We start from the raw sequence: 12,412 nt of genomic DNA on the forward strand, positions 1-12,412 counted from the left end.
TCATTGTAAAGCACTTGGTTTTGGTTATTGTATTTGAGTACACCAAAAAAAAAAGCGATCTTTCTCCAAGGGACATGAACTACCAGTACAAAAGTGCACACAAATGATCTTCAGTCTTAAACCATCCATTACAAAGTTTGTGAGCGCAGGGTTGCCACGGTCAGGGAAATGTCAGGGAAAATAAGAGTTTATTCAAGGTCAGGGAAAAGTCAGGGAGTTTCTAAATCCCTATTCAAAGTCAGCGAAAAGGCAGGGAATTTATATTAAGGTTGCCTCAAATTATGTATAGACAAGGCAATTTTGCTTCAAAAATTATCTGAGCCATCCTTATTTTTGTTGATTCATGGCCAGAATAGTCATCCTGCAGGGTCAGTGAAAATTGCTTTACAGTCAGTGAAAAGTCAGCGATTTTTTTTGTTCCAGTGGGTGGCAACCCTGGAGGATGTTCATCTTAAGGAAAACCCAGAATTTGAATGACAATCTTCATAACTAACATTTTTTCCCTTCTTCATCTGAGCTCAGTCATCTAGGCTGGCCAGATTTCTAAGACTTTGCCTCACCACCACTTACTTTGCAAAAGTTTTGATGCATTCTACTAAGAAGGTAGACAAGCCTGGGCAGAGTCGAACCCAGTTACTGAGATCTTGGTAACCATGTGAAAAATATTTCATGTCAACACTCCAGCCTCGTCATCATGACCGAAATAGAATTTTCTCTGGGCAGCCTGTAAAACATTGTTTTGCCATGTCTGCCTTAATTGGTGCGAATGAATAAAATTTATGCAGCTACTTTTTTGGGTGTTTTTCACATGAATTTTACAAGGTCTTTGGGTAGAACAAGCCATGTTTTTTCCTTGTTTTGTCTTGTTAACAGGATATAATCACATAGGGGCCAAACCACCCCCCCCCCCCCCCCTAATGTTTCATGAAGGCTATATTTGCTTGGTTTATATATTTCTGAACCAAGTTTGGCAGATGAGTTTTCTTTGTTCTCCAGTTTATTTTAATTTAGAAGTTGTGACAAAATGTTAGATTATGACATCATAATTGATGACGTCACCAAAACGTGCTATAATTTTTTTGTAACATCTGATGTAAAGATTGTGTCATTGGAAAGGCCTTGACTTGAGTAAAATGCTGGAAACCATTTTTTGCTATGATAATTATTTTTTGAGATATGGTAAATTAATATTTTTTGCTGTCCTCTGCGGAATTTGCTTAACCATACTGTCCTTCTTAAGTCAGTCTCTCTGGTTTATTTTTTTCAGTTTTTTTCTAGGAAGGCTAATGATCTAGAAAAATAGAAAGCTTGATGTTGTAAAAAATCGTATGGTTTTAGAAATTTGATTTTTGGCTATGTTAGGATGGTATTAACAGTAAAAAGAACAGGTGACATCACAGGTTATGACGTAACAAAACTAATTTTAACGCAGTAACACTTGAGGGATAATTTTTTATTCCGATTTTCTTCTTTATTTTTGCTTTAGTCATCTGGCACATCACATGTGCAACATAGCTGCATTTGCTGGAACAAAATTATGGCTCCAATTAGGGATTTTTCTCAAGGGGAGCCCCTGTATTTTGCAGAGTTATTTTTCATATTTAAAAATGCCATATTTCATTTAATTTTTGTGATATGGACAAACTTTTTTCAGGTTTCAACTCCCCTTGATGTGCTCTTTCGAACACATTTAAGAATGGCTGACTGTTAGGATCGAGAAATGCCGGTCAACGACCCATTTGGCAAATCGCTCATATTTTGCCCAAAGATACCCTTAGGTGACCTGATTCTAAAAATCATATTATAAGGTTCCAGCGAATTTTTATTTTTCAGAAATTCGCGAAAATTTGAAAGCGCGGTCAAAGTGCGGTTTTTCGTGTAATAAAATGACCGAAATAAGGTGCGAGAACGAAGCGCTGCTAAAGTCTTAAAATAAATTAAATTGACTTCAAACTTCACACAAATGTGGGACAACCACTCTAATTTATTCCTCGTTTTAAACTAATCTCAGATATGTTGATATAGTGGTTTTCCAAACCATTTTAAAAACACCTATGAAGCGTGTGGAAAATAACGGCAAAATATAGGTCATGTTTAACAGCATAAAAATGCATCTGGTACCTCACTTTCCGATTATTTTACTTTACAGCCTTAAAATATCATTATTAAACATATACCATGCCAAGTTTCATGCTCGAACTCGCAGTATTTCCCTTTGAGGGCCTGATTACATGGCGAATTTCAGCCCGGGCTGAAATTTCAGCCTAGTTAGCCGGGCTGAAATTTCAGCCCGGTTTCTGAAACAAATTTCAAAGCTTAGATGGAATATAAGAACATCGAGACAAGGTTAAACAGAACGAGGCTGTCAGGGAAGCCATGAGCTCGGCAAGCTTGAGGACATATTTTCTTTCTATGCAAGTACGTCTTTCTGGCTAAGAGACAGGTTTCGTTTCAGTTCCATCATCATTGTAGGGTGTTACTATCCTAAAAAGTTAAACATTGAGCGCCAACAAAAGGTCAAACTACGAGAGAAGCAATGCGCCTATTTTCATGATTCGTGTTCTCGGCGCCATTTTGATTCTCTGGAGACTTTTCGCACACAATTTCATATTTCGCGCCGAAGCTAATATTTCAGCCCGGGCTGAAATTCTTCATGTAATCGCAACAAAATTTCAGCCCCCCCTAGCCGTGCTGAAATTTCAGCCCGGGCTGAAATTCGCCATGTAATCAGGCCCTGAGAAAAACGAAAATCTATGTCAATGTGTTGGGCGCAAATAACACAACAATTATACACGAACAATAGACAAATCAATTTCAAAAGCGAAAGTAAAAGGCTATCATTAATCAATCAATTCAATCAATTAAGAAATTCACTGCTACCAGTAGAAACATAATGTCCTCATAATGTCCACTACATAAAAACTGTTTTTAGACGTTTTCGATCAAAACATAGCGCGTTAACTTTGTTTAATTTCCTGTCCGCCGTCATGTCTAGTTTGTCATCGCGTGTATTTCTTAATGTAAACAACACTGTGAATGGTTCTCATAACAAACGCACAGAGGTTTCCTGAAACCTCGATGTTTTCGATTCACCAAAACGCTTTAAGTTCGTTAAGACACAATAATGGGTCAACTTGGAATGCTGTTTAGCATTAAGGACGTTGAAGGACTGTAAATTAATCGAGTTGAAATATCTTGAGGCAAATCAAAATCGCGCCCTTATTCTAATTGCTAAACAGCCGATCTCCGTTCAAGTTCAAGAAGTCGAGAGGTTAATTCGGCAATGTATCACCGGTACAACATCAAAAGTGTAAGTTTAAAAGTGTAGTGGCAAGTTCCAAGTAAATTTCGCCTATATAAATTGGAAACAAGAAGTGAAACGGTTTGACCCGAAACAAATAAACGAAATATTAATACGACTAATTTAATCCGAAAATGTTGCAAAAAACATACCTAAAAGCCGTCGATTCCCCTCAATACCACTCCACATTGCCTTAAAGAGGCCAAGCTTTCTGCTGTAAGAATCAGGGGCCTCATGAATCTGTTTTTATTATATCGACAACCATGCTGCGTGGCTGATATTCGAGACTCAGTAAAAGTTGTCACACAACCGTACGAGCAGCCCAGTCGCGCTTTCACTGCTTTCGCGCAAATGTTCAACATTTCGCAATTACAAGTTTAAAGTAGTGACAGTAGATTGAAATGCGCTTTTTAAAGCTGTCCTATCCAGGAGCAATTATTTCTTGTTCTTGAATGGCTTTTAGTTGTAGCTACAGTCGGGGAGGGCGGGGGGGGGAGTACTCCCGGAAATTTCGAATATCTGTATGCCGTGGAAGATTAAGTGGTCTCTAGCTCTTAACGCCAACACTGAAACACCAGATGATTCTCGAAGTATCACAGGGATCACTAAGCAAAATAATTTTGAGTTTAGCTCCGCTGAGTCAGATACCTGTTGGCGCGCATATTGCATTGACCGTGGACAGGTGGAAAAACAGTTAAACCGGAAAAGCCTGTTGCACATTGTAATTCAGCGTTGTCCAACACGCAATCGGTCTGGTTGTAATGCTAATCGTATTTGATAGAATCTCAAGTTTTCTTTCGACACATAATCACGTACTGGGGTGGTGACATACTACTAGATGGGCGTGGCCGGGAGCCACGAGTCAAGTCAGTCAACTCACAAAGCTCAACCGAGAAGAGTGATAGTGAACCACTGGTGGAAGGACTGCAGATTGTCCCTACGCCTTACCCCAATAGGCCTCTGTGTTATTCTAATGAACTGATGCTGTTACAATGATACTATTTAGCTTTGTGAACATGCTAATGGTAAAGGTTTTCTTTTACAGTATAAAAGAATCATTAATAAGTAGTTCTTTGTGAAAAACTATTTTAAGGAAAGTAAGCTGTTCGCGAGATCTATGTTTTCAGATGTTCTAGAGTGATTAGTTTGTTAAGGCACTGTTACGCTGCGCCTGCGCGCAATGTCGGAAAAAGTACGTTAGATCATCTGTTTCTAAGTTGATAAAGGCAAATTAATCGCTGCAGCGAATTTGGAAAGGGTCACGATTCCAACCTCGTTCCCAGAGTCTCTCATCTTACCACCCTCTCGTTCCCAAATTCGCTGGGAACGAGGTTGAGACGATTCGGCCGTTAGTTTTTCCTCTAAAGGATCTCCCTCCTCTACTCCCTCTCCCTCTCTACAAAAATTTGACGATCCTCCCCCCCCCGGCAAGAGATGTTTGGTCAATACCGAAGAAGTCAAACATCGACAGTTCCTAAGAATACTTCCGGCAAGTGCAGTTGTTAGTAAAATACTTCACAAGCGCTGAGTATGGAGCTATTCCGCGCACGAATGGGAGAGGTATAGCTGGTTCTCACATGACGTCACTAAAATTCGAACTACAAAACTATTGATCTTCCTGAGATTTTACTTAAATGATGTATAAGAGCAGCTGAAAACTAATGTTCATACAAATTTTCGCTCCGAATGGGTTCTTGGTTTTGTGATACACTACGCTTGAATTTCCAAGCTTTTGCGTGACGCGGCATTCACATGACGGCCTAGAGAGCTGTCATGATGGTTAAAAAAGTGACTTATTTCGGGGAACTTGGCTATCTGAACAGTTCATGTCTTAGAAAAAGTATTATTTTAATGTTTAAGAGTTCCTTTAGGGATAAATCCACGCTTTTGTAGCAAAACTCAGTGATAGATGTTTCTGTTGGTTTCCGGCCGCCATCTTGGTGCCCATATGGATGGGCACCAGCATGGCGTCTCCATACAAATCTCTATAAATTTGGGTAAAAAATCTCTCCGCATATCTCGCATAAGAAAAATTGCTGTGACCAGAATTTTGGCGAGAGTCTTTGCATATTTACGTTCTTTCGTTTTCCAGATTCTGGACTTTATCTATTGACCGGTTTTGATTTTTATTTTGATCTATTTTGAATTGCGTGACACTGAAAACCAGCAATATCTAATCCCATGTCTTCGCACCCGCACCGTAGCATAGGCAGTTTCAGGTTCTTTAGGCCACCCTCCATCGCCAAGGCACAGGGGTCTTGCTGGTCGTATACCAAAGGATGCTGGAGCTGAACTATTTCTACAACTTCCTTTACCTGACTAAAATTGCTCTCCTCTTCAGATGCCTGAACATGCATCTCATCAGGATCACTTTGGCGCAGAGCGTCACTTTGTGAGAGAAAAACTAGCACCTGAAAAAGACGAATATTATAAGGGTCCCAGGCTTTGCGCATCTCCCGCGCCACCATTTCGGCGTCAAGCTTTCGGCCCGTCGTTTGACCAACGCGGGATTTTGCCATGAGATACGATTGCTGCTTGTCATTGCCTGCCCTGAGAGCCCAGCCCCCTTTTAAAGCAACAAGGACTTCTTGGTGACCTACTGTGGCTTTGAGTTAAGCGCCAACGCTTGCTCCAAGCAGGGTTTGTAGCACATTTTGGCTAAGTCCATAAGGGAATGTCTCTCCAGGGACTAAGTACATTTCTCCAGTGACAAGTGCCTCTCTAAAGTAGACAGCCTATGAAAGACACGAATGCAGCTGCCTTGAAGGCATTAATACACCCTGTCGTGCATGGTTACTATCCATGGAAACATCAGCAGACGCTTCCTCGGTCACACCCGTTGATACTGGCACTGATGTTGAGGTCGCAGTGTTCGTACCTCTTTACAAAATGACCTGAAGTCTCCTTCAGAGAACGAGGCTTCCAGCAGAAATAAATAAAGAGCGATGTCTGACTAAATTGCAAAAGAAACCCCTGACCATTAGCATGTTCATAAAGCTAAACAGTATCATTGTAACAGCATCAGTTCATTAGAATAACACAGAGGCCTATTGGGGTAAGGCGTAGGGACAATCTGCAGTCCTTCCACCAGTGGTTCACTATCACTCTTCTCGGTTGAGCTTTGCGAGTTGACTGACTTGACTCGTGGCTCCCGGCCACGCCCATCTAGTAGTATGTCAACACCCCAGTACGTGAGTATGTGTCGAAAGAAAACTTGAGATTCTATCAAATACGATTAGCATTACAACCAGACCGATTGCGTGTTAGACAACGTTGAATTACAATGTGCAACAGGCTTTTCCGGTTTAACTGTTTTTCCACCTGTCCACGGTCAATGCAATATGCGCGCCAACAGGTATCTGACTCAGCGGAGCTAAACTCAAAATTATTTTGCTTAGTGATCCCTGTGATACTTCGAGAATCATCTGGTGTTTCAGTGTTGGCGTTAAGAGCTAGAGACCACTTAATCTTCCACGGCATACAGATATTCGAAATTTCCGGGAGTACTCCCCCCCCGCCCTCCCCGACTGTAGCTAAAACTAAAAGCCATTCAAGAACAAGAAATAATTGCTCCTGGATAGGACACCTTTAAAAAGCGCATTTCAATCTACTGTCACTACTTTAAACTTGTAATTGCGAAATGTTGAACATTTGCGCGAAAGCAGTGAAAGCGTGACTGGGCTGCTCGTACGGTTGTGTGACAACTTTTACTGAGTCTCGAATATCAGCCACGCAGCATGGTTGCCGATATAATAAAAACAGATTCATGAGACCCCTGATTCTTACAGCAGAAAGCTTGGCCTCTTTAAGGCAATGTGGAGTGGTATTGAGGGGAATCGACGGCTTTTAGGTATGTTTTCTGCAACATTTTCGGATTAAATTAGTCGTATTAATATTTCGTTTATTTGTTTCGGGTCAGACCGTTTCACTTCTTGTTTCCAATTCATATAGGCGAAATTTATTTCGAACTTGCCACTACACTTTTAAACTTACACTTTTGATGTTGTACCGGTGATACATTGCCGAATTAACCTCTCGACTTCTTGAACTTGAACGGAGATCGGCTGTTTAGCAATTAGAATAAGGGCGCGATTTTGATTTGCCTCAAGATATTTCAACTCGATTAATTTACAGTCCTTTAACGTCCTTAATGCTAAACAGCATTCCAAGTTGACCCATTATTGTGTCTTAACGAACTTAAAGCGTTTTGGTGAATCGAAAACATCGAGGTTTCAGGAAACCTCTGTGCGTTTGTTATGAGAACCATTCACAGTGTTGTTTACATTAAGGAAATACACGCGATGACAAACTAGACATGACGGCGGACAGGAAATTAAACAAAGATCGAAAACGTCTAAAACCAGTTTTTATGTATTGGACATCATGAGGACATTATATTTCTACTGATAGCAGTGAATTGCTTAATTGATTGAATTGATTAATGATAGCCTTTTACTTTCGCTTTTGAAATTGATTTGTCTATTGTTCGTGTATAATTGTTGTGTCATTTGCGCCTAACACATTGACATAGATTTTCGTTTTTCTCAAAGGGAAATACTGCGAGTTCGAGCATGAAACTTGGCATGGTATATGTCTAATAATGATATTTTAAGGCTGTAAAGTAAAATAATCGGAAAGTGAGGTACCAGATGCATTTTTATGCCGTTAAACATGACCTTAGTATATTTTGCCGTTATTTTTCACACGCTTCATAGGTGTTTTTAAAATGGTTTGGAAAACCACTATATCAACATATCTGAGATTAGTTTAAAACGAGGAATAAATTAGAGTGGTTGTCCCACATTTGTGTGAAGTTTGAAGTCAATTTAATTTATTTTAAGACTTTAGCAGCGCTTCGTCCTCGCACCTTATTTCGGTCATTTTATTACACGAAAAACCGCACTTTGACCGCGCTTTCAAATTTTCGCGAATTTCTGAAAAATAAAAATTCGCTGGAACCTTATAATATGATTTTTAGAATCAGGTCACCTAAGGGTATCTTTGGGCAAAATATGAGCGATTTGCCAAATGGGTCGTTGACCGGCGTTTCTCGATCCTAACAGTCAGCCATTCTTAAAAAGCATGCATATTAAAACTTCAAAAGTGGCAAAAAACATGACGTCATCACTGTGACGTCACAATTTTGACATTTACTGACATTTTTCACGTAAATATAATTGGCAATAGGTCTCCTGCTCATCTGCCAAGTTTGGTGTAGGAAGAGTCAATACTTTTTAAGTAATGCAAAATAATGTGAAATACCCAAGAACTGATGAAACATTTGGGGGGTTCTTTGGTCCCTATGTGAATTACCCTTATGAACACATGACAAATTTGTCCCAACTAACCGACAGGTGCTCTTTGACATGACATCATGCTGATGGTAATGCTCTATTTGAAAAGAAAATTGTTATAATTTTTTCTTTCTTGCCTTGGTGTTTTGTGTTATTTTAATGTCTCTGTGTTCCTGGAGCTGCTAGTTTAAAGCCATTTAGACAAGTTCTACTTCCTGGGGGTTCACTTCACAAAAACAAACAAACCAGGTCAGCACAGTTGCTAAAACTTGCATATTTAGTATGTACTTAATATTTTCATCATTGGAAATTTATCATTCCTTTGAAATTTCCATACCATCAAATTGTGCATCACCTAAAAGGTACTGGTAATTAGTGTTGTACAATACAATGGCATTTTGTATTAAGAGTATTAGGTTTCAAAAATTGGTATTGGCCCTTACTATAAGGCATCTTACAGTAGTGATTTAGTCTTCATAGGTTACAAGAACATCTCTTTATTGACAAAAGCTCTCTTCCACACTGCCAGTTTGTATATTTTTATTACTATATAAAATGCATAAAAAAAGACAGGCAAAAAAAAGACAAGCAAAATTAACTTTCTTCCAAGAAACTCGGGAGCCCTTATTGAAAGATAAGAAAATGTCTTCTCTTTGATTGTTACTAACTTAGAAAAAGTTATCTACAGAATATCATGGGTGACAAATTACTCCTTAATTTACTTCTAAATTACTCCTGAAATTTCAACCGTCGATGCATGTGAAATTATTTCCTAATTTCACTAGTCACCATTAATTTGATTACCTATACTAATAATACCAATAGCGATTTTCAATTCAGTGTCGAAAGTAAGTAGACAATTACTTTGGTTTTGGTTTTAGTAATAGTTTGGGATTTTTTTTTTTGTATTTTATTGTTTTTATTATTAAAAAAACAATAATAGTTTGAGATTGGCTGAGTAGTCTAATTGGTTGGTAATTGGTTTGGTTTTACGACACTCAATTGAAAACTGCTCTATTAGTAATAGTATTTAATTCTTAAATACACTTAAACTTTTCCAACTTTATGCTAGTCTTGCCCAGCCAAATCATGCAACGAAGACTCAAGACTAGTCATATGCAAGCAATGATAATCAGCAATGATTAATTTGCGGTGATGAACACAACTTAACATGCATTACAAAATTAATATTATTTTCGATCAAATTTTCATCTGTCTCTAAAACTCTGTAATATCTTTTCTGGACACAATAGAGAAACATAACTTTCTGAATAAATTTTCTTGATTACAAAAAATAACTGCTGTGCATGTGTTGGACAATTTTATTAATATAATAATTATCTCAAAACTCTCAAAACCAACACAAGCACACTTGTGATGACCAGTAAGGAGACACTTAACCCTTACAGCTGGAAAAATCCAAATGACTTATTCCCTGCAATTTCATTCGCTACCACTGTCACTTTCTTCAATTGAATGGCCAAGGAAACTCCATCCAAGTCTACCAAACATGTCACAGCATTAATTTCATAAAATATGCCGTGTCAGCAGCGGTTTCATTAACGCTTCAAGCAGGTGGCAACTGCTTTTCACAGATGGGCAAAACTTTTGATTTGAACTTCTTTACAAGAACTTTCCCTAGATGGTCAAACCTGGTGGACAAGATCATCCTCACAGCTGGTCAAAAGACCTTTTTAGCTTGGGTGGTTTGTTTTCCTATTACTGATCATGTGATATTCTCAGAGAATTTTGTCTTTAACCCATCTATAAATTATTCATTCGTAGTCACGCAACTATTTGAAAACTTGAAAGCAAGAATTCTCAAGAGTACATCACATGGTCTGAAATGGGGCAACAAACTGCCCATGCTAAAAGGTCTGTTTGCCCAGTGCCTGGCCTTTAATGAAACCACTGATGTCAATGATTTTCAAGCACACCTGACTGCATAATAAACTCCAGTTTTCTTACTGCCATTCTACAATCACAATTGAAGGGGTGTGTGAAAAATACATATAAAGTGACTTCATTAAGCTCAGAAGAAAAATTGCCAAAAATTATCACATTCACAGTTTTTCCTTGTTCTCCGAGAACTAGCAACTATCAATATTTTTTCCATAAAGTTCTCCTCATAGTCTTCTTTTGCAAAAGATGCAAAACATAAAATCCATCAGATGGATAGTGTTCTTGTGCAGTTGACAGGAAATTTGTTTCCTGCCAACAAATGACTGCCCACAAAACTTGCAGTGAATGGTGTCAGGCATCCTGTTGCAGTTGCAGACTGCAGTCTAAAAAAATGTCAACAAACAAGTTAACAACACACCAGTACCAAGGTCAAATGCAAGCGATCTGCTGTGGCTAGGAAATGGTAAGCTGATTTTCAAAGAGGAATTAATCAAAATTTTCCACAAAACGCCGTCACCATCGATGGTCTCGCAGGTCTGGATATCGAGACATGCACCTTGAGCTAAACAAAATACTTATACTGAATCTTCTTGCAACCTTCATGGTACACGCTAAATTCAGGAAAAAAAAAACTATTTGAACGCCTTCATGAAGGGCATCTATCCACCATACTGTATTTTTAATAGTTAAGCATCTACATTTAATGTTTCAGTTGTCACGTTTTCGAATTCACATGTCAAATTCAGCAAACCCATCGAATATAATGCCGGTGAAATTGAAATCAAAATTATTAAACGCCAAAGCGGCTGGTTTAGTAACATAACGCAAGGTGTGAAAATTGTGATTTTGCAATGAGAGGAAGCTTACAAGTTTTGATACGAGTTCTTTTCTCTTTTCTTGATAAACGCATTGCAACCGATCGTTATCCTGTTGACTTTGAAACCCGAGAAAACTACCTCCTGAAGAAACGTCAAGGAACAAGGCGGTATTAATTCGCGGGTCGCCATGCGTGCATGTCAAATTTAAGAAGCGATTCAATCGATTCAAAGCGACCTGGGAAAAAAACACTTTAGCCATTGCACCGCTGCTACCTTTTCAGATTCCTTATTGTTGTTGTTACTATCGTTATCACGCTCCTCCGAATGACTGAACAGCCGGTTTCTTGTCGTTGAGCTATCTGTAAACAGACAAACACGTGTGAACAAGACTGCGTGCGGGGACGGCTTATCAACATCTACGTCTGCTTCTAAAACGAACTAGAGGAACTAGAAAGATGCAATAAAATGAGACTAGACTTCTGCATTGTGTAAAATACTTACTGTCTCCTTGGTAGTAATACGTAAGTTCTCTGTTCATGGTAGAAGTATTTCTCTGGTGCTTCCCGGATTTTCTCACATGCACACTCGTCAAGTACTGACAACTGACAACCAGCGCCAATGTGCGCTCACGTTTGGCGCCATCAATGACGTCATTAGCATCCAGGCCTTCGCGAATGTGGCACTCCCCCATTGGGACCCCATTATATTAGGGGTTTTTGGGAGACGGGATATTGGGGGAAATTTTGTGGGGTAAGGGATATTTACAACTTTTTTTTCCTCACTGGGTAGATGTTTGTTTCTGATCTGATATATTTTTATAGTCAGGGTCCGGAAATTTTTTTACACCAACTGAATTTTGCTTTCACATGCAAATTTCACTCATTCACGTCTGCCATGAACCAGTGTGATATGAACCGACGGTTCATTTAACAGTGTCTCAGAGACTTTTAAAAGAAGGTGGCACAGTTAAACGTCTAAAAAATTTCGGTTTTAGCTCTAATTTACAGATTTTAATTGTATCATTATATAGTATATATCTAGTATTAGGACCTCTATGTAAACCACTTTTAGTGATGGAGCTTCCTAATAAAAGATTG

General features: G+C 38.9%; 1 protein-coding gene across 1 annotated transcript; it reads right to left on the bottom strand.

Annotated features, from left to right (window-relative positions):
• Positions 1-9,076: 9,076 nt before the first annotated feature.
• On the bottom strand, positions 9,077-12,006 carry LOC110049743 (uncharacterized). Its single transcript, XM_020755562.2, has 3 exons — positions 11,817-12,006; positions 11,589-11,674; positions 9,077-10,880 (listed from the first exon to the last, which is right to left on the bottom strand). The coding sequence occupies exons 1-3, from the start codon at positions 12,004-12,006 to the stop codon at positions 10,722-10,724; spliced, it is 435 nt and encodes a 144-aa protein (XP_020611221.1). The 3' UTR covers positions 9,077-10,721.
• Between the last annotated feature and the right edge of the window lie 406 nt (positions 12,007-12,412).

Source organism: Orbicella faveolata, unplaced genomic scaffold (genome assembly GCF_042242905.1).
Source record: "Orbicella faveolata isolate gen_17 unplaced genomic scaffold, um_ofav_v1 contig_35, whole genome shotgun sequence".
NCBI classification, from domain to species: domain Eukaryota; kingdom Metazoa; phylum Cnidaria; class Anthozoa; order Scleractinia; family Merulinidae; genus Orbicella; species Orbicella faveolata.